Source organism: Phodopus roborovskii, unplaced genomic scaffold (genome assembly GCF_943737965.1).
Source record: "Phodopus roborovskii unplaced genomic scaffold, PHOROB, whole genome shotgun sequence".
Classification (NCBI taxonomy): Eukaryota; Metazoa; Chordata; class Mammalia; order Rodentia; family Cricetidae; genus Phodopus; species Phodopus roborovskii.
The window spans coordinates 9,830,915-9,853,242 of record NW_026126636.1 but is presented as its reverse complement, the minus strand read 5'-3'; the positions used below and the strand labels follow the sequence as shown (position 1 = coordinate 9,853,242).

The following is a 22,328-nucleotide window of genomic DNA, read 5'->3' as shown; positions in this document are numbered from 1 at the left end:
GGTCTCGGTGAGTTCGAGACCAGCCTGGTCTACAGAGTCCCAGGCCAGCCAGGGCTACGCAGAGAGACCCCCGCCTCAACACGACACCGCCAAAATAGCATTTACAGGGCGCTGTAACCGAGGCCCCCGGGTCCTCCTGCACAGACCGCACGCCCCGCGGTCCCCAGGCCTAGCTCGCGCGCGCGCGGGCGGGCGGGCGGCACAGGCGGCAGCGCGCGCCCGCCCGGAAGGACGACCGCCCGCGGGAACACCAGCGGGGGCCATCAGCGGGGGCCATACCCGATCCCGGGAGCTCCGAACCCGAGGGATCCGTCGCCGGGCGGAAGTGAGGCGCGAGGGGGCGAAGTGAGGGCGGAAGAGCCTGGCGCGCGCAGCGCCGCGACGGACCCGCCCCCTCGCTCCCCCAGACTTCTGTGCGCGCGGCACGCCCCTGCGGCGGGGGCGGGGCCGCGCCGGGGATCCAATCAGATCGGTCCTGCCCCCTCCCCGCCCCAGGCCGCCGGTGGGAACCGGAAGGGGTGTCCGGTCGGGGGCGGGGCGGACGCGGCGCATGGCGGACGCGGCGTTGTTCGAGTTTCTGCACACCGAGATGGTGGCGGAGCTGTGGGCCCCGGACCCAGACGCTGGCTCGGGGGTGAGCGGCACAGCGTGGCCTCGGGGGTGACGTACGGCGGAGAAGTGGGGTGCTGGAGCCTTTCTGGGCGGCCAGCGCGAAGGGGGAGTGAGAGGGCTTGGGGCCTGGCCCGCCGGAGCTGCTGGTGATCAGGGTAATCGGCGATTATTAGGGGCGGGAGAGCACCCGCCTCGCCTCTCACTTGTGAGCAGCTCAGCATCTTCATCTCCCTGCCCTCCCGTTCCCCGTCTCCTGTGTGCCCCGTGTGAGCCGGGGTAAAGTCCGTGCTGATCGCGTCACGCCCAGCGCGCAGTGGGTCTTTTAGTAAGGATCTGCTTCAGTAGTGAATAAAGACCCCACCCGGTGATGTGGAGGGTGTTGCTGGGATCACCGGAGTACTGTAACCCATAATAGTTCCTACCACTTACGTGTTCCTTTGTGTTGTCACGGGTGTCACGCTCCCGTTTTCCTGCGTCTTCCACCCCATTCCTGGGAGGTCAGCCTGACCCTTCCCCCGGGCCACGAAGACACTGCTTGCACTCTGTTCTGTGTCTCCTTGACTCAAAGGGTTTACAAATAGCTCCCCGTGAGCCTGCCTGCAGAGACGCGAGCTTGCCCCGACCCTCTTCTAGCAGCGCCTGCCGCTGCCACTGACTGTTTCCTTTCTGGGGTCCCACAGCTGAGTTAGTAGAGTTGGTGGAGGGTGACGTCTGAGCATCTGGTCTCAGGGATCTCCCTGACATTAGGCTACGTGGCAGCTGTCATGGTTCCTCTGGATGATTCTATGTGGGAGTTCAAAACCTGCTCTAGAGACTGCTCTACCCACTCTATAATTTCCTCTCTTCCCTGACGGCTGCCCCCACCCCCTGAGCATGTAGTTTGTGAGGCAAGTTTTCACTGTGTAGCCCAGGCTGGTGATGATCCTGCCTCTGCCTGGAAAGTGCTGGGATTAGAGGTGTGCAGACTCCAAACTAAACATCCTCGCGCTCTGTACCTTCTCTGACATGAGAATTGCACCTCTGGACCAAACTTGGGCCCCCAGTGTGGTACAGTTGACCTTTGTATCCCAGAATCAAGGTCTCAGACACATGATCCTCCCTCCTGCCTACACTTCCCAGGTGCTGGGATTGGAGGCACCGGGTTTTTAAAATTACATTTGTAATGATTATTTACACACTTTTTGAATTTCCTAAACTGTATGGTGTAACTATATAGCAGTAACATTGTATTAGTTTCATAACCATCTAGAAAAGATTTACAGTGCGTAAGAAGTTGGAGGTTGCCGGACTGTGGTGGCTACGCCTTTAGTTCCAGCACTTGGGAGGCAGAGGCAGGCAGAGGCAGGCAGATCTCTCTGAGTTCAAGACCACCCTGATCTACACAGCTAGTTCCAGGAAGGCTACACAGAGAAACGCTGTTTAAAAAACAAAACAAAAAGGCTGGGGGCATGGCTCAGTGATAGAGTCCCTGCCTGGAATCCCCCAGTGAGGGCCTAAATTCTGTCCTGAGCAAAACAAAATAAAGCAAGGTCTGTGGCAGAGTGTGTGGGCCATTGCAAACACTATTCATCCGAAGGACTTTTGCAGTTTATCTGTGGAGGTTAAGTTCAGGTCCTAAAACAGCTCACATGGCAGACAACTTGTCTTGGTTTTCAGGACTGGGGCTTTGGGAGAATGTCCTTATTTTGGAAGCTGCACAGGCTCTGGGCACAGTCAAAAACAAAAACTCAGTCCCTTAATTCCAGAACTTGACTTTGGGTAGGGAATCTGCCTGACCCAGCTGCTCTCTGTTTTACAAGCCTGTGTTCCAGTACCGATCACTTCTCTCCCAGCATCCTCTCTCTTTCTACCCATGATCATGTGGCCAGCAGGGACAGCCCAAGAAACATGCTGGCTGGCCAGACTCTGGTCTGTTGATGAGGACAATGGAGTCCCTGCTTTATCTCCTCCAGGAGAGTAAGACACTCATGTGTCACAGAGCCTTTGGAGGCTGCAGTGGGGGCGTCTCCTCTGCCCATCCTTCCTGTCCCACCTACTTTCTGTTGTCTCCTCGCTGTAGTTGGATTTTTCTTTAGGCTGTCAGTTCACAAATAACCTCCTGGAGATTTGTGAATTATGAAAGCCTGGCTGTTAGGCTCTTTATTAAACTAGTCATAGCAGCGCACCTTCACACAGTGTACACATTTCCCACAACATTTCCCCGTTCTGAAGAAACAGAAAGGAACGGTTTTAACTCTAAATTATATACAGTCTGGGTGATGGGAAAATTCAGGGCTTGCCTCAAGTCCTGGCTGGAGAAATCTACGAGGCTGGACCATCTCAGCTAGCAACTTTGAAGCTGCTCTGGATATAGAGTTTTGAGGGAATTGCAACAGAGGCATCTGAGAGGCTGGATCACCTGGGCTACTGTCTTTGTTGGTATCTGGCCCTTTTTTTTTTTTTTTTTTCTGAAAACACACACACACATACATACATACATACATACACACACATAATTCTGTATTAACACAAGTATGGGATGCAGAACTGACACCAGTTCTATGTTTGAGCAGGTAAAGGGCATCTGTTAACTTTACAGGCCTATTTGGACTATGTAACCAAAGTGTAATAAAAGTCTCTATCCATTCATGTGAAAGGATGGCATGTAATAATGTGTCATGAGGACTGTGTAGCCAACAAGATGTATATGTCTCATCCAGTCTCAGAGCTGTCCCCATAGTAGGGGTCAGCATATGATAAACGTCACCTGTCCTGTGGTCTTTCTTAGTTGCTTTGCTCATGTCTGTAGCCAAGATTCTCAGGAGGCCTCCCTCAATCAAATCTGGTCTTTATTAATTTTGAAGAGAACCATAACTTTCTGTTTCCTGTGGAAATAAAAGCACAACCTCTCCCCCAATGCAACGTATATTTTGACTTCCATTCTGAAGTGAAGACATTCTTAAATATATAGATTTGTTTAACTTAGCAGTTTCCATGATGCAATGTCTCTCAGCAGCTATTGTTTTTTGTATATTAGCATTTAAATTCAAAATTAACAAAGCACCATGTAAGATCCAAAGTCCCCTGTTATAATATTTCCCATCCTTATATGGCTTTTTTTTTTTTTATATATTACTTTGCTCTCTCTTTAAAGATTTTGTTTTTGGTTTTTCAAAATAGGGTTTCTCTGTGTAACAGCCCTGGCTGTCCTGGAACTCACTCTGTAGACCAGGCTGGCCTCAAACTCACAGAGACTTACCTGCCTCTGCCTCCCGAGTGCTGGGATTAAAGGTGTGCGCCACCACTGCCAGGCAGAGATTTTACAGAGTGTGTGTGTGTCTGGATCTGGCTTTCTGCGCATCTGTAGTGTTCTCTGACAGTGTAGGCCAGATCTTGAACTCTTAGTAGGTGTTTAGGTGGCTGCCCCCACCCCCTCAGCCCCCTGAGAGACTGGCCTCATGCCATGGGTATCTGCTGGGGCCTCACTTACTGCCCCTGCTCTGGGAAGTTGAGTCTGTCGCAGTGCTGCCCTGGCTTGATGTCCCCGCTTGTGTGGTTGTATCCTGCGTTGGAGTGCCAGATGTCTTTCCCTGCCCCATCTGCCAGCCCCCAAATTACGACAGAGACTTCTTATTAACTATGAAAGCTCTGCTTTAGCTTAGGCTTGTTTAACTAGCTCTGACCACTTAAATTGACCCATTTCTGTTAATCTGTGTCCTGTCACATGCCACCCATCCTGCTTCCTCTGTCCCCTGGAGTACCCGCTCTTATCTCCTCCTGGTTCCTCTCTCTGCCCGCAAGTCCCGCTGTTGGTCTTCACACAGTGTACAAATGTCCCACAGCACCTCCCCCCTGAACCTGTGACCCTGCCACTCTGGTCTATTCAGTTCAGCAGATACTTAATTGACCCCTGTCCAGGGACAGGCAGAGGGAAGCCAGTGGTGACAACAGCTGTCTCTGTCACCATCACTGTGAGCAGGCAGTGCCTTAAGCTTCCTTGCACACGTGGGACCTGAGGCCACTGTATCTAGGTCACTCATCCACGATGTCCATCCCAGGGATTTTGAAGTTTGTAGAAGGAAAACTTGAGCTTGCTATCAACCCCTCTGACCCCTCTTCTCCGGACTTGGCTGCCGGGCCTACCATACATCTATACCTAGGCTACCTCAGCCACAGAGGGTGACATTTCCTGTCACCCTGGGGAATCCTGAGTGTGGACACATGTATTCCTTCACAGTAAACTGGCTCTGCCTCCAGGAATTCTGAGGAAAACACTGGCCACCAGAGTCCCCAGGCTCACGTACTGCCAGGCTATTCTAGGTTCTGGAGCTTTGGAACATAGACATCTCCTTTATTGAGTTCTCCTGGGGGTAATGGCTTCATTCACACCGCCTTACTTACTGTGCATGGTGTCACAGTAAGGCTTAAGAGGCTGATGTGTGGTTTGAACCCCCACCCCATCTCCCTGGCCCCTCTGCAGGGGAGTGCAAGGGTGTATCTCAGAACACGAAACAATGCCAGCACAAGGGTGACCAGTGTGACAGGTATCGCCCATGTGTCACCCTGCAGGTCAGCAACATCTGTCCTCCTCCTAGGCCATGCTGGAGGAAGCCAGCAGAGCTCTCCACCATCTCCCTGTGGGAAGGCCTGTTGTCTCTGCTGGTTTGGGTGAGGCCTGACTCCCCAGTGATGTGTTTTTGTTACATGTATTTATTTTGGAGGGAACAGGGCATGGCATGAGTGTGAAGATCCCATACAACTCATTAAAGTTTAGAAACGGTCTTGCTCTGTGGTCCCGGCTGTCCTGGGACTCACTTGGTTGACCAGACTGGCTTCAAACTCAGAGATCCACCTCCGCCTGCTTCCTGAGTGCTGGGATTAAAGGTGTGACCCACTGTCCTCAGCCAGAGGACAACTTTAGATGATCAGCTCTCCTTCCTTGTGAGACCCCAAAGTGCAACTTGGGTTCTTCAGGCTCGGCTAGCACCCTTACCCACTGAGCTAATTTTGCTGGCTTGCTTTGATGTTTTGTTTTTATTCTTTGTATTTTGGTTTTTTGAGACAAGATTATGATGCTCTGGTTGTCCTGGAACTCACTATGTGGACCAGGCTGACCCTGAACTCACAGAGATCCACCCACCTCTACCTGCGGAGTGCTGGGATTAAAGGTGTGCGATATCACTAGCCAGTGGTTGCACATACTTTTAATCTCAGCATTTTGGAGGCAAGAGGCAGGCAGATCTCTGAGTTCGAGACCAGCCTGGTCTACAGATCGAGTGCCAGGATAAGCTCCAAAAGCTACACAGAGAAATCCTGTCTAAAAAAAAAAAAGTGTGTGCTATCACGCACGGCACCCAGCTTGGTGGGGGAGGTAGCTGAGACAGTCTCAGTACGTAGCCCAGTACGAAGAATCAAATTTGTGATTCTTCCTCAGCCTTCCAAGCGCTAGGGTCATGGGTTGTACCGCCATGCCTGGCTAACACCCTGATATGAAACGTGGGTGCCCTTTACCCAGGTTCCCCTGCACTGAGCTAGCACCGTGCATGATTGTGGCGAGTTGAGGTGAGATTGAATGCAAGGTCTCGGCAATGCTTACTGCTGAGCCACGCCTCCAGCCCTCTTGTGTAACTGACAGACAGGGTCTCCTGTCACCCAGGCTGGGCTCTGCTCACTGTGGGAAGGATGACATGCTCCTGGTCCTCCCACCTCTGCCCCCCAAGTTTGGGGACCATCGGGGGCCCCACCCCACCTACCTTGATTTTTTTTCTCCTCAACATAGGGTTTGACCAAGTTGCCCACGCTGGCCGTGAACGCACTCTGTAGTTGGGGCACATCATGTGTCCCTCCTACCTCAGCCTGCCAAGCAGCCAGATGACAGGTCTGCAGTGGGCCTAGGGCAGCTGCTTAACCCTTTGGAGTGTGTTTCCACCCATGGAGGACAGCCTACCTCAGCCCCATTGAGCACCAATGGCATTCCTGTGAGCCCCTGCAACAGCACGCCTGCTCAGCCCCTGGCCCTTCCCTTCCCCTGTTGGGTATCTGTGACTGGTGACCTAGGTGACCTTGGCAGCTAGGCCCCAACCTCACAGGGACAACATGGGGTCAGGGGCAGATGAGAGGGTTGGGCGCAGGGACTGCACCTGGACCAAAGACCAGGACAGCTTCCAGGAATTGGGTAGAAGGATCTGGAAGCTGAGCTTGGGCAGAAACCTGCAGAGTCCTCCTAGGCCTCCCTTTCTTGGCCTTCTAGGGAAAGAAGAAGAGCTTGTCAGTCCTGGAGGGTGTGGGCTTCCGCGTGGGCCAGGCTCTGGGTGAGAGGTGAGAGCCAGCCCTGCCTGCCTTCCTCTGATGCCTGGGAGGGTGGGCAGACCTGATGTTGGGGTTCCTGCTGGCAAGACCTAGGGTGGAGAAGGTTGCATAGACCCACGCGTGTACTGGATGGGCCTGGCTTCATCCCACACCCTTATCCAGGCTGCCCCGGGAGACGCTGGCTGTCAGAGAGGAGCTGGACGCCCTCAAGTTCCTGTGCAAAGACCTGTGGGCAGCCATGTTCCAGAAGCACATGGATGGACTCCGCACCAACCACCAGGTGGGTGTGTGAGCCGAAGCCCCATCCCCTGGCCTCCTGGGTGGGGGCAGTGGAAACCCTCCGTGGGAACATCACAGCCAGCCCATGGGGCCTTGGGAGGCAAGAACCCTAGATTGCCGTTCCCATCTCCTCCTCCTTGCAGCCCCTATGGGAAGCCAGGCCTGCAGTTGGGTGGCAGGGCTATTTCTGCCTGTCGGGAGTGAGCCCTACACTGGCAGCTAGTGTCCCAGGCTTGCAGTCCCCATTGAATACCCACCCACGCTGTCCCCATCCCCACCACCACAGCATGGGCCAGGGTTTCTGCTTCTTCCAGCACCCTGCCAGGTAGGGGCTGCTTCCTAAGAAGCCACGTGGCTGGCGGGGTGGCCCATGTGCGCCTGGCTACCCAGCTCCCCATCCCCCCAGTGCTAAAGGAGTGGGCGCTGGGGTCCCCTGTCACTGCCCAGCCTCATCAGTCTCTTTTCTGTCACCAGGGGACCTATGTGCTGCAGGACAACAGCTTCCCCCTCCTCCTCACCATGGGCTCCGGGTCTCAGTATCTAGAGGAAGCTCCCAAGGTATCGGCTGTGGTACAGGGCCTGCCTATCTGCCCACCCCCCTGCTAGACCTCTCCTGGGCTGGGGCTGGGCCTCCCCTCTTCCCACAGTGGTCTGTGTCCCCCATCCTAGTTCCTGGCCTTCACCTGCGGCCTTCTGTGTGGCGCCCTCCATACGCTGGGCTTCCAGAGCCTGGTCACCGCCTCTGTGACTGCCCTGCCTGCCTGTAAGTCATGGGGGAGGGGCGTTTTGCGTCCCTTAAATGTGGCACAGACTTCGGGGCCTCCTCATCCCTGGTCCCTCATCAGTGTTGAAAGGGGAACCTGATTACCAAAACATACCTGACACGACAGCTAACGTGAGCACATCCGTGTCCCTAGGGCCCCCCTAAGGGAAGAGGATAGCACAGGACCCAGTGGGACATCTTAGACACCCTGGCCAGGTTCCCCCATGACTTTGAACTCACCCCCCATCTGCTCTTACCTTACTCCCACAAGGCATGGCTGGGCCTGAGCCCCGCCCCACAGTGGGCAGCTGCACCCCCTTCTTGCTGCTGGGGACCTGGGGTGAACAATGTTCAGCCACCTGGCCCCAGGCTCCCTCATGGTCTGGGGTGGGGGCCAGTTGGGTGGGGGTGGTTGCCCTGTGACCCACTCACTCCGGGGCACCCCGGTTGTTGGTGCAGGTGGACAGCCAGTCTGCTGGCAGGGTCCCTGTCCCAGACCCAGTTAAAGGTGGCCCTTCCCTTCCAGGTAAGTTCCAGGTGGTGATCCAGAAGTCCTGAGGACCGCACGCAGGTTTGCCCTGCCTGACCTCAGCCTCAGGAGCTGGCACCTTGGCCCTGTGTGAGTGGTCACCTCTGCGGGTGGCCTTGAAGCTGGAGGTTGTAGGCTCTGAGGTGGTCACCTGCTTCAGACGAGGGAATGAAAGCAGCCAGAGGGTCCCGGGAAGCAGGACAGTCCCATGACTTCAGAATGGGCATGGAGGGACATTGGGGCATCACCCAGATAACAAATGCTCAATAAAGGTTCTTTACCTGGAGACAGATGTGTGCAGTGATTGTTACATGTCCCTCTGCATCCACCCCCACCCTGTTCACCTGGCCCAGCCCACAGGCTCTGCCAGCCAACAAGCCTGGGGCCACCCTTGGCCCGGCTCTGCTGTCCACTGCTATGTGGGTAGGCACCCAGGCCCAGGGACTGCAAACTGAGGTGGAGCTGAGTCCTGCAGCGGAAGGAATTACAAAGATGTCTGCTGAATCCAATGCTCTTCCCACAGCGGAAAGAACAAAGGCCACTGGCTCTTTTGTTAATGTTGAATTACAAGGATGTCTGCTGAATCCTGTGCTCTGTAAAGCAGTATGCACTGTTAACTACTGAGCAATTGCTCCAATCCCCCAACCCCGAGACAACGTCTCTCCAGGCGGGACAGGGCAGATGGTTCAGAGACCCAGGTTTGATTCCCAGCACCTGTATAGTGGCTCACATCCATCCATCCATAACTCTACCTCCAGAGGTCTTGAGAAAGCCTGTCCTCACTACTGTGGGCACCAGATATCCACACATAAATGCAAGTGACACATCCATGCACATACGATAACATACGATAACATACGACAAGGTCTCGTTACGTAGCTCAGGTTGGCCTTGAGCCCATAGGTGATCCTCCTGCCTCAGCGGCCCAAGTGACGGCTGCTATGTGTCACCAGGCTCAGCTGGGTCCCTGTGGTTGGGTCGTCCACCGCTGTGGAATGATCCAGATGCCTCAGGTTCCTCAGCCTGCCCCTCCAATTCCCTATAACCAAACTGTACCCCAATTTGCATACATAACCCCCTGCCTGTTCGGCCCCACCCTAGTCCCTTCTCAGGATCCAGCAGCCTTGACTATCTGTCAAGGCTACACAGCCTAGTGAGCAGGACTAACACCCCACAGTCCACCTCCAGATACATCCCTGCCTCCTCAAAGAAGGGGCTTGAATGACTGAGGGAGGAGGGTGGCCTGGCCCCGACAGCAGGAGGCACTGTGGCTACCTGGACCCCCTGCTGGTGCACGGACGAATTCCACAGTATGGAGTATCATTTTCCGGGGCACCACCCTGACAGGACCAAGCACAGGGCAGGATCCTGGGAGTCACCTCTACCTTTCACTGCCTCGCTCCGTGTGGTCTGGGGCAAGGAAGTGGCTTTGTGTCTCAGATTTCTCGTCTGTGGAGTGGGTACGACTTCTGTGGGTTGTGGTCACAAAGGGGGCTACCGAGTGACCTGGCTCAAAAGCTCCTCCCAATGTGTGCCAGGGTTCTATGCAAGGCATCCCGAGCAGCGCCTGGTAAATGGGTCACCCTTTGGACAACCTCAAGAAACAGGTGCCAATCCGGCCTATTCATCAATGAGGAAGCTAAGGCCCAGAGAGATGAAGTCACCAACCCGCGGTCACACAGCTGTGCCACAGAGGAGCCAGAAGACGGTCGGGATTTTTTCAGCCTCCTCCCTCCCGGCAGAGATGCGCAGAAACCTGGTGTGAGGGTTGCTGTGGACTCTCCACCCCCTCCTGGGTTCATCCTCTCCCCGAGCACCCAGTCCTAGAGAGCAGCAGGCCAGGCGCCTGCCCAAAGGGCGGGGACACACGCCGGAGAACCGGCCGAGCGGGCGCCACTGGGCTCCAGCCAGGCCTGCGCGGGGCCACGGCAGCCAGCTGGGGCCGCGGGGGCCACCGCCAGGTGGGTACTGGGAGCCCAGGCTGGGATGGGTTGGGGGGAGCGCGCGGTGGGAGGCTGGACCACTGGCCTGATCCCCAGCCCTAATCACCCGGGTTCCCATCGCCCTGGGCCAGTCAGTATCTTTCCCAGCTCAGCTCCGGCACCTCCGAACCTCCCGCTGCCTGAGTCTCCTCAGAAGGCGCCAGTTTCACTTTACCCCAGAGGTCCCTTCTCTCCAGCTCCGAGTTTAGCTCCCCGCACTTGTTTATGTTTGCTTTTGCTTTGGAGGAGGTCTCCCTCTGGCCTCAAACTCAGAGATTCCCGCTGCCTCTGTCTCCGAGTGCTGGCATTACAAGCATGTGCCACCATGCCATGCCGGGCAGTCCCCTACTCTTCTGGCTCTGCTTGGTGGCTCCCCCAGGTCAGCTGCTTCAGTCTCCCTATAGCGCCCCCCCCAAGCTCTGTACTCCCCACCTAGCCTAACAGTGACCCCCCCAGTCATCTGGCCATTGTCTTCCCCTCATGTGACCCTGCCAACCTCTCACTCCAGAGCCCCCTCCCCCAAACTTGGACCGTGCCTGTCCAAGGTCACAAGGGGTCCCCAGGGGACCCTACCAAGCTGAGTGCCGACTCTTCCATCTAGGAAGGGGCCACTGACAGCACGGCCCGCCATGCAGAAAAACTACAATGTCCACTTCACCAAGAGTGCCCGGACCCCCAATGAACAATACTTTTTGGATCCTGAGTTGGGGCACCAAAAAGGTAAGATTTCATTCTCGGGGGGGTTGAGCGGTGGCAGGAGACTGGGCAGGGTGGACGGGTGCTGAATTTATGTGCAATCGCAGAGACAGGCTCCAAGGATAAAAGCCACACGGGCCAATTGTTGTGGCCTGTGTCTGTAGCCCAAGCGTCTTCCAGGCTGAGGCAGGAGGATTGTTGCAAGTTCCAGGCTAGCCTGGGCTCCAAAGAGACTGGTCTTACTGAAAAGGTCTGAGACAGGGTCTCACTATTGCCCAGGTTAGCCTTGACCTCCTAGGCTCAAACACTCCTCCTACCCCAGGCTCCCGCACGAATCTGGGACTACAGGTGTGCACGCCATGCTAGTCTCTTGTAGAGTCCAAAGGTTGGAGTGTTCAGTCGGGGCGGGAGCGGGGGAATCCCTTCTGAAACTCTCCAGGCTGTGAGGGACAACCTCCAGAGGAGCCATATGGTGGCGGGGCAGACGGGGAGCCCCCCATGGAGTGGCTCAGGATCCCACAATGACCAAGGGGAGTGGGGAGGGGCTGTCACAGACTCCTGGGGTCTGACGGCTTCTCAGCCCCTGGCCTGCCCCTCTCCATGAGCACCCTGGCCACTTCTGACCAGCCAGGCCAGCTCCTAGCAGATCCTCAGCCATCCTCACCCTAAGATTTTGCAGTGCCTCAGGATGTGGGGAGCCAAGATGCACGAATCTCTAGTAGTGTCCTCCCTCCATGCTCCCTGGGAAGCACAGACCCTGTGTGTCCTTTGTGCCGGCCCGTCTCACTCCTGGGGCCTCTGGGGCTCCCACGGATGCTCCAGTCCAGCCTTGCCAAATAGCACAACCTGGCTCAAGCCAGTGTCCCCGGGGGGCACCGGGACCCAGTCCCAGTCACCCCGCTTCCTTCCTTCCAGGATGCTGTCGTCAGTGGTACCAGGACCCGGTGGCCACTCACGCCCACGGGCCCTGTCAGCTGCCCCCCCAGGCTCACTGGCAGCAGGCCTACCGCAGCCACCGGGGTGGCAGCAGCTGTCGCAGGTGTCCCCAGCCCCTCATTCTGCAGCGACAGCGGCAGCAGCAGCAGCAGCAGCAGCGACAACCCCCTCCCCTCCCTCCCAACCCGCTGCGGCAGCGGCTCTGTCCGGTTCGCGGGGCCCAGAAGGGGTCACCAGCGATCGCCGCTGCCCGCATGGGACCAGCCAGCGCCTCCCAGCCCGTCTCCTCATCACCCACAGCAGTATCAGCCGTGGCCAGCAGCGGCCCGGCCCTGGCCCCCGCAGCCGGCGCCCTCCTGGAGCCCAGCGAGCCCACCGAGGCGCGGCCCCTGCCTGCGCCCGCAGCCTGCGGCTCCTTCACCTCCTACGGAGCCGGTGCTCAGTCCAGGCCTTTCTTTGGGGGCTGTGTCCCCATCTGTCTCGCTTCTGCCTGGGCCTTCTGCTCCCTGGCTAGCTCTTTGGGCCTGTCCTCACACACACACACACACACACACACACACACACACACGGTGGTCCCCGTCTCTCTCTCTCTCTCTCTCACACACACACACACACACACACACACACACACACGGTGGTCCCCGTCTCACACACACACACACACACACACACACACACACACACGGTGGTCCCCGTCTCACACACACACACACACACACACACACACACGGTGGTCCCCGTCTCACACACACACACACACACACACACACGGTGGTCCCCGTCTCTCTCTCTCTCACACACACACATACACACACACACACACGGTGGTCCCCATCACACACACACACACACACACACACACACACACGGTGGTCCCCGTCACACACACACACACACACACACACACGGTGGTCCCCGTCAGGACAGCGCTGATCCCAACCCCTTGGTCTCTGCCTCAGCTGTCGGGGTCCCTGAGTTCTGGGCCAGGCCCGAGCTCGGTGCCTCTGCCCCTGCCCTCTGCTGGTGTCTGGCCTATGCTTTCTCTTTTGTCAGCCCTGCCTCGGCTGGCCCACACGGCCAGGGAGGACACGGGCAGGGGGTGATGCGGACCTGCCGCAGCTTTTTGGCCAGCTGTGGTGTGGGGGGCGGCGGGGTGTGCATAGGTCAAGAGTGGAGGTTCAAGAAGAGGTAGGGAGTGGGGGGGAGCACTCAGGGATGGGGACCTGTAGGGCAGGCCGCAGGAAGACAGGCGGGAAAGGGGAACTGGGGCCTAAGCCCGGGCTATCAGCGGGTACAACCCAGGCGGCAGCGCCTTGTTAGACCCTGAGGCCGCCTGCCCCAGGGACAGCCAAGGTGACAGGCATAGGCTTGGGGTGTCCCTCAGAAAAGGGGCCGCTGGGAGGAGGCAGCTGCAGAGTCCATTAGGAGGCGGGAGGGGCTGGCTACCTGACCAGGTTCCGGGGAGGCAGAGGACCCAGGGTTCTTCCGGGATCTGGGTCTGAAAGTAGAACAGCTGGTAAAGATGGAGTGAGCACTCACAGCGGGGTTGGGCAGACACAGCCCTGCCATGGCCCTGGGGCCGGGAAGTCCATTTCACACTCACAACAGGAGAGGCTTAGGAAGGTGAGGTCACCCATTGATTAAGCCCGGCTATGGCTGGGGATGAGGTCCGCCCAGGCCACTGTCACCTCAGCTCACCTTATCCTAAGCCCTTCCTGGCACAGCCACATCCCAAGGCCCCAAGCATCAACTTCCATGATTGGGCCCCACCTTTTGGACACCCTAATTGTGGGTCCAAGAAGCCATGTTCAGGGGGGACAGGGTGCCCCCTGCAGAGGAACACTGTGGTCCTTATGCACAAGGAAGGCCTTCCCGGGTGGGGTGAGGAGCTTGTGTCCTAAAAGGCCACTGGATACAGGGTCATTGACCAATGACTAGACCAACCGACCTCTTTCCGTCCATTCTCCCTCGTGTCGTGTCACAAAAAGGGACAAGGGACGAGTGGTTGGCAGGCCTCAGTCCCTAAATCCCTGTGAGGGGCCGCTGAGCATAGGGAGGTTTCGAGGGAGCTTTTGTGGCCGCTGAGGGTCTTGCGCCACAAGACAGGTTCGTGGGATTTTCCTAGAATGACTGGCGTGTGTGGGACTGACTGGGCCTAGTGATGTAGGGCCAAGAATGACAGAATGACAGATCTTTTTGTGCATCAGGGCTGGGGACAGCGCAGGCCAGAGCCTAGAAGGGGCATAGATGCTCTCCCGCCAGCGAGTCACCTTGGGGATTCAGGGAGGAGGGTGCTGGTGGCAGCCAACCAGCCTCACTGACTTAGTTTCCCTTTCCCACCTCTAGACATCCTGACGGAGGATGACGTCTACTGCAGCTGTCTGGCTAAAACCCTGTGTCACGTGCCCGTTCCCGTGACCGTGGGGTTCTATGCTCCCTTCGGCTGCCGTCTACATATGATGTTGGACAAGATCATGAGTGAGTATCCCCATGTATGGAGGGCAGGGCGGGGCAGGAAACACGGTCTGGTCCCTTCCCTGTTCTCCAAGTCGCATCCTCTCCCAGTCACCTCCATCCTCACCAAATCTGCTGTGAGGAACCCTCTTGAAAGACACTCTGGCCCTCCTCCTCCCCTGCTCCAGAACATTCCTCGCTCCCTAGTACCCTAAGGAGAAAGCCTGGGTTCATCACTAAGGCCACACCCCTGCTTCTGATGCAAGCCTTGTGCTCCGGTGGGGTGGGGGTCCCCATGATCCCAAGCACAGGGATGCACATGGGAAGACACCAGCAGAAAGTTAGCCAGCTGTTGTCGGCGGCAGCCTTTGCCACTGATGGCTGGAGTTCAGTCCCTGCATTGTTAACTAGGGTGGGAGAAGAGATCAGGATATAGAAATGAATGCTCCCGAGTTCCAGCCCTGGGCTAGGTCACAGGCCAGGTGACAGTCCACACTCACTCACTCACTGCTCAACACCCATTGTTCAGATACCGACAGCATCTCCCTCCTTAGTGCTTGGGGGATCCAGGGGTGACCAACACCCTGAACAGTCAGGGCCCTGCCCTCCCTGGGTCCCTGCCCAAGCCTGATCACGGAAGGCTCCCCGGAGGAGGGGCAGTCTGCCAGAGAAAGACAGGCTGTGTTCCTGCCACCTCGTCTGTCCTCTCCCCACATTCCACGCATCCATTCAAACATCCGTTCATTCGCTCGCTCGTTTAGCCATCCATCCATCTTCTTGTACCTAGGTATTTCATCCATTTGTTCCTCCATCCATACATATTCTTGTAACCCAGGCATTTCGTTCATTCGTTCCCCGCGGGTATGGGGGATGGATGGATAGGACATCCAAGCTGCCCCGCCCTCTTGCCTGGTCCTGGCTCTTCCTACCTCTCTCCCACCCATCCTCTCCCCGGGGAGGTTCCGGAGGTTCCTAGCCGGGTCCCCGACCTCCCAGTCTCTCTCTTCAGACTTTCCGCCTTCATCCACCCGGCACCTGGACCCAGCCCCTCCCCCACTGACCCCTCCCCTCCCCTCCCCCAGCGCTGATGCAGCAGGAGGCCGCGCAGCGCGAGAGCGAGGAGCTGCAGCGCGTGCAGTGGCGGCCGCGGCGCGTGCGCGGCTGGGGCGTCCCGCAGCTGCTGTGGTTTCTGGTGTTTCTGCAACCGGTGATCACCGAGCTGCACCTGCGGCGCAGGAACGTGCGCTTCCTGTTCATCCGCTTCAGCGCCTGGCAGTACGCCGGCACCGACAAGCTGTGGGCGGGCCTGGTGACCACACTGTGCGAGGGTATCCGCCACCACTACGGTGCACTGCCCTTCAGCGTGTACTCTGTGCTGGGCAACAAGCCCTGTGGCCCGCGCGATGGACTCTGCCAGCGCGAGTGGCACTGCCGACGCCGAGTGTGCTTGGCGCTGCTGGCGCTGCTGGCCGCGCTGTGCCTGGGGGTGGGGCTGCTGTACTTGTCGCTGGGGGGCCACGCGCCGGGCCACGCGGGTCCTGGCGTGCTCAAGGCGCTGGGCGGCGCGGCCACCACGCTGTCGGGCTCGGGGCTGCTCATGGCCGTGTACTCGGTGGGCAAGCACCTGTTCGTGAGCCAGCGCAAGAAGATCGAGCGCCTGGTGTCGCGGGAGAAGTTCGGCAGCCAGCTGGGCTTCATGTGCGAGGTGAAGAAGGAGGTGGAGCTGCTCACCGACTTCCTGTGCTTCCTGGAGATCTACCAGCGACGCCGGCTGCGCGTGGTCCTCGAGGTCACCGGGCTGGACACGTGCTACCCGGAGCGCGTGGTGGGCGTGCTGAACGCCATCAACACGCTGCTGTCCGACAGCCACGCACCCTTCATCTTCATCCTGGTGGTGGACCCCAGCATCCTGGCCGCGTGCCTGGAGAGCGCAGGCAACATGAAGGGCACGGCGGACAACGGCTACCTGTTCCTCAACCGCACGGTCACGCTGCCCTTCTCCGTGCCGGTCATGGGCCGTCGCACCAAGCTGCAGTTCCTGCATGACGCGGTGCGCAGCCGCGACGATCTGCTCTTCAGGGAGCTGACGCGCAAGCTGCAGCCGCAAAGCCAGGGCTCGGGCGCTGGCGAGGGCACGCAGCTGCTGGCAGTGGAGACGCAGGCAGACGCGGAGCGCACGCAGGGCCGCGTGGACGCGGAGGCGGCGCGGCGCATCCAGGAGGCGCTCGGCTGCTTGCACGACGAGAGCGACTGCTTGTACGAGTACGTGCCCGACAACGTGGTGTCCATGCGGCGCATCGTCAACACGGTACCCATCACCGTGCGGCTCTTGCAGCAGCAGCAGCACCAGCAGCCGGACCGCGTAGGACCCACCCCACGCCACGCGGTGGCTTGGGTCGTGCTGGCCAACCAGTGGCCTTGTCGCCTCAGCTGGGTGCTGCAATGCCTGGAGGACCGACAGCAGGCGGGGGGCGCGCCCGAGGGCCGCGCACGTCTCTGGGACGTCTTTTGTGACAACAGTCGAGAGTTGCACACCATGACCAAGGCCTTGCAGAATGTGCTGGACCTGGATGGCGACCCCGAGCTTTTTGAGCGCTTTCTGGGCACTGATTTCCCCTTCACCGTGGCCGAGGCACAGAGTTTGCTCCGCTGTACGGTTAACCTGGACCATTCCATCCGCCGCCGCATGGGCCTCATCCGGGCTGTCAGTGCGCTCAAGCCCCCCAGCCCGCCCAAGTCCCCATCCCGGGATGATCCCCAGGCCAGTCGTGGAGCCAGTAATGCCACAGGGGCGTCCCAGGTGACCCATGGATCAGGACACAGTAGAGAGGCGCATCACCCCCGGGACCGGACCCACGGGGCCAAGCCAAGGCCAATGGCCTAAGTCCTTTAATTTCAGGGGTGTAGAGCCCGCTGGGTTTGGGATGGAAAACACCACGGACGGCAGCAACCTCACCCCTGCTCTGAGGAGGCTGCTAGGGTAGGGCTGGGCTCAAAATGAACGGGGTTTGGAATGGCACACACCCTGGCGACTTTGGAAGCCAAAGGGCGACAGACAGGTAGTAGCTTCCTGGAGTAGGCAGCTGGCCACACCAGTGTCTGAGCGAACAGAGGGGCCAGTGAGGAACACAGGAGTCACAAAAGCAATAAAGGAAGCTGTGGAAAGCCAGGGCTGGCATTCATTCATGTCCTGGATTTCTGGCTAGGTGAGGATGCCACCTGCCCCCATGTACTTCCTCCTCAGGGAGCCTCTGAACCGCATCCTAGCAACTGATGCTGGCATCACAGGTGGTGGTAGGCTTGCGGGGGCAGTGGGTGAGGCTGCGGGGGCGGAGATGAAGGACAGACGCCAAGTTCACTCAGGCAAAGAGGATCACCCAGGCCTCAGGGGATCCCAGGTCTTTTGTTCCCCACACCCTGGCCTGCCCTCTGTGGGCAGGGCAGGAACTGGCATTTCCCAGGGCCATGCCTGTGACCTCACCAGGTGGCTCCACCCCTCAGCATGTGGGCTAATTAGGCCTCAGCTGGATGGGTGTGTGGCCCTGCCTTCCCCAGATAGGCAGGTAACTGTCCAAGAGGAACTATTAAAGGTATGCTTGTTTTGCGAGTCACTCCGGGACTAAGGGCTGGGACTGGTCACCGGCTGTGAAGCCACATCACCAGCAGGGAAGTTGAGGAACAGGGATTGGGACATGAGGGGAATGCAGAGTCAGAGAAGGGCAGTGGCTGGGCTGGGCCCTTCCCTGCCAGCACAGTCAGAGACCAGGGAGTCACTCCTGTAGGTGGCTTCTGAGTCCCTAGTGGTCCAATATGCAGTCACACGCCAGACTGGGGTCCCTCATTCACTATAGTAAGGTGGGGAGGGAACAGCAGATCTTAGGACTGAATTACATAGAGACCGGCGTCCAAGGGGATGTATTGTGGTGCTGAGGATTGATAAAGAACTTCCTGCCTAAGAGTTCTACCCTTGAGCCACTACCCCTGCCCCTCACTGGGGGATTCTAGGCAGGGGCTCTACTGCTGTTTTACACTCCTGAACAAATGAATGACTTTTTGAGCCAGGACCCTGAGGACTAAAAGGACAGTACCCTTCACCCCAGGAACCAGGAGCTTAGGCAAAGTCACCCACTCTCAGACTATGGGGGTCCATTGCTTGCTGGTATTGGTTTCACATTTCAGGTCTCAGGCTTAAGCCAGTCTATCCCTGACTATCTTGATGTCTCATGATTACTGGTGAGTCAACACAGGTCAGAGGGTCCCTGTCATTGTCAGGAAATGTGCCTTTCCGTCTTGGTGTGGCTAAGCTCATGTTTGGAATTTCACAGTGCTGGGCATTGGCACACACCTTTAATCCCAGCACTCTGGAGGCAGAGGCAGGCGGATCTGAGTTTGAGGCCAGCCTGGTCTACAGAGTGAGTTCCAGGACAGCCAGGGCCATACAGAGAAACCCTGCCTCCAACCAAACCAAAGCGTTTACAGCAAGGTGGATGATGCCAGTCGGCGGGAGGACGAAGCCACTGTCCTGACAGGGCCTCCTGAGTGTCAGGTCCCATGGATGCACAGGCTGTGTGGGGTTCGGATGTCTCCTTTCCCATCCGCCAGGCTGCTTTTTCAGCAAGTGGAGGCTGGGAGAGATGTATCCCAGCATCAGCCAAGACCACCGTAGACTGGAGCTGGAGGACCAGGAGTGCTGCCAAGTGTTGTTTTCTGGGCAGGGCAGACCCTCACGTAGCCCAGTCTGACCTGTAGTGGAGGAGGACCTTAGACTCCTGATCCTCCTGGACTGCTCACCACAACCTGCCTGCTCTATCTTGAAACTCTTGTGTGTCTGCCAAACCCGATAGGGTGTCAGGATTCAGTCCCCACACGTCCCAGGGCTTTTGTGTGATCTTGTACAGGCCAAGGACCTGGCTGGCACCAGAAGAACTCTTACCTGTCCTGCTCCTGCAATGGGCTCAGTAGATGGGACCCTCTGACTGTCCTACGACCCGTGATGCTTGTAGCCCTTGGGGTTGCCTGCCAGCACACGCCTGAAGGTGTGTTGTCCGAGTCAGGTGGTGGATGGAGAGCCGCTGCTTCCAAGATTAGCTGCAAGGAGTCTAGCAAGGGACATTTCCTGTGTCAGGGAGTTGGGGTCACTAGGACTGGGTACAGCTTCAGAACAACCAGACCAAGGAGGTGGAGGCGCACACCTTTAATCCCAGCACTCGGGAGGCAGAGGCAGGTGGACCCTCTGAGTTTGAGGCCAGCCTGGTCTACAGAGCGAGTTCCGGGACAGCCAGGACTACACAGAGAAACCCTGTCTCATCACAAAACACAACCGTAACGAAGAGGGACAATTGGCTGTTTTCAGAGATTTACGTGGCCAGATGTTTCCTCTACCTCCAGCCTGCAATTCAGGCCCTGGAAACCAGCGAGCTCTACAGAGCGGGCCGTGGCAACAGTGACGAACCCCGAGTGGCTGTCGCTGCTGTTGCCACCGCTGCCTAACGTTTTCTCCCGAATATGGGGGCCCTGAGCACGAGAGACCTTTCCTGGCCTGTTGCTTGTCACTCCGACCCAGTTGTCACATGGCCAGCCCTATGGTTTTGTCCATATTCTTTGATTTTTGGTAAGAGCCAGGCTCTTGCTGTGTTTTCCAGTCTGGCATGGAGTTCCTGGGCTCCAGTGAGCCTCATGACTACAGGTGTGTACACACACACACACACACACACACACACACACGCACACACACGCGCTAAGGGTGGGACCAGGGCATGCTTGATAAGAACTGTACCACCAAGGCACCCTCCACCCAACTGCCCCTTTAAAGATTTTTCTTTTTTGTTGTTTTGTTTTTCGAGACAGGGTTTCTCTGTGTATCCCTGGCTGTCCTGGATCTCACTCTGTAGACCAGGCTGGCCTTGAACTCACAGAGATCCACCTGCCTCTGCCTCCTGAGTGCTGGTGTTAAAGTTGTGCATCACCCCCGTCTGGCTTTAAACTATTTTCTTTATAAAGATTTATTTATTAGGTATGCAATGTTCTGCCTGCAGCCAGCAGGGGGCACCAGATCTCAGTATGGATGGTTGTGAGCCACCGCGGGGTTGCAGGGACTGAACTCAGGTGCTCTTAACCCCTGAGTAATCTCTCCAGCCCGAATGGCCCCTTTATAAGTACCCTTTCATGCTGGTTTGGTGCCCATCCTAAGGGACTCGTTTTCCCAGGATCGACCAACTTCTCACACCATGTTAAGAGCTGGGGACAAGTGGGGACAGAGGCAAGACCAGGGGACCCACACAGGCGCACAGAGGGCACATCTATTGGGCCAGCGCTGCTGAGACCCAATTCAGTGACCACAGCGCCCCCAGGTGGTTGCGGACTATACCGTCAGGACCCCACCAGAACTCAGGACAGCCCAGCCCCTCCCCAGCCCAGCCCACAAGGGGGCTGGTAGCAGGGTGGCTGCACTGGCATCTCCCAGTACTTAAGGGGCCCCACACACCCCTCAAACAAGTGTGTGGTGTGTCCTGAGGAGCGGTGAGGTCTGTAGCAGGTGACGGAAGCACAATCCTCCAGCGTGCCAAGGAAGGCTTCTGGGCCGGGGAGACAGCTCCATGTTCAAAAAAAAAAAAAAAAAAGCTTGCTGTACAAGACTGAAGACCTGAGTTCAAATCCCAGCACCGATGTGAAAGCCAGACAGTGCATCCTGGCCGCCCGTGATTGCAGTGTTCCTGTGAGGAGTCGGGAGAATCTCTCCAGTTCAGTCCAGCTAGCCTGATGTAAGAGGGCCTCGCTCAAACGAGGAGTGACAGAAAAATACCCAGGTTTCCCCTCTCATCTGCATGAGTGTGCCATGGCAGGCACGCACCACCTCCGCACACTAATCTGTACACACACATCCTTGTGCTTAAAAGTAATTTTGAACAGTTTCTGACAGATACAATGGTGGGGTGCAGAGGGCTCTCACGTTTTTTGGTTGGTTGGTTTTTTTTTTTCCAGTTTCTCTGTGTAACAGCCCTGGCTGTCCTGAAGTCTATAGAGCAGGCTGACCTTGAACTCACAGCCTGTATCCACAGACAGGCAGCAGGCCATTTCCTACAGATGGCTCTCCTCAGTTTTCATTCCCTGTGGTGCCTGAGATTGAACCTTTCTGATGGGTTCTAGGCTAGGCTCACCACTATCCAAGTCTTCACTTTCAGTCTGAGTTACCCAGGGTGGCCCGGAACTTGTGATCATCCCATCTCAGACTCCGTGGTAGCGGGGATGACACGCCTGTGTCAGACCCGCTCCTTCTCTGGTGTTCTGCAGGGGAACCCTCTGCTGAAGATGGTCCACAAGTCAGGCACATGCTAGTGACACAATGGCTCACAGGCCCTCCCGCAACAGACGGGGCCAACAACAGACAGGCTGGCCCTGCTACCCTCACCGCGGGAGGGAACACCTTCACCTGGCACCCTGGGCACCTCCAGCATGGCTGCAAGTGGCCGAGCGCGCCCTTAGTGTGCAGATCCAGGTGTGGACGGGTAAGAGGGTGTAGGACGTGGGGAGGTCTGTCCAGCCTCCTGGGTTTCCTTGGGGGACCACTGCACCAAGCCAGCAGAGGCTCCAAAACCCCTCGCCCTCTCCCCTGCCCCTTGGACACCTGGGCCCAGCACGAAGCAGAAGCACATGGTGAACCCAGCTCCTGTTTATTAGAAAAGGTGTGACAGCTGCACCAACAGGGGTGGTCCAGCCCCAGCCCACCCTCACCACACCCACCCACCCACCACCCACCGCCCACTACTGTAGTGCCTGCCAGGGCGCAGCC

The 22,328-nt window shown here is 57.5% G+C and overlaps 2 protein-coding genes across 3 annotated transcripts; both read left to right on the top strand.

Moving 5' to 3' along the window:
- The first annotated feature begins 537 nt into the window (after nucleotides 1-537).
- Nucleotides 538-8,757, top strand: Trappc6a (trafficking protein particle complex subunit 6A). Its single transcript, XM_051207846.1, has 6 exons — nucleotides 538-634; nucleotides 6,842-6,909; nucleotides 7,063-7,180; nucleotides 7,654-7,737; nucleotides 7,849-7,942; nucleotides 8,469-8,757. Exons 1-6 carry the CDS (start codon nucleotides 551-553, stop codon nucleotides 8,498-8,500), a joined length of 480 nt encoding a protein of 159 aa, XP_051063803.1. The 5' UTR covers nucleotides 538-550; the 3' UTR covers nucleotides 8,501-8,757.
- A 2,301-nt stretch (nucleotides 8,758-11,058) lies between these two features.
- Nucleotides 11,059-17,432, top strand: Nkpd1 (NTPase KAP family P-loop domain containing 1). 2 transcript variants are annotated; one of them, XM_051207832.1, is made up of 4 exons: nucleotides 11,059-11,173; nucleotides 12,065-12,520; nucleotides 14,432-14,563; nucleotides 15,622-17,432. In XM_051207832.1, exons 1-4 carry the CDS (start codon nucleotides 11,083-11,085, stop codon nucleotides 17,421-17,423), a joined length of 2,481 nt encoding a protein of 826 aa, XP_051063789.1. In that variant the 5' UTR covers nucleotides 11,059-11,082; the 3' UTR covers nucleotides 17,424-17,432. The 2 variants fall into 2 exon arrangements, with proteins under 2 accessions (XP_051063789.1, XP_051063790.1); XM_051207833.1 differs by lacking the exon at nucleotides 12,065-12,520.
- The last annotated feature ends 4,896 nt before the right edge of the window (nucleotides 17,433-22,328 follow it).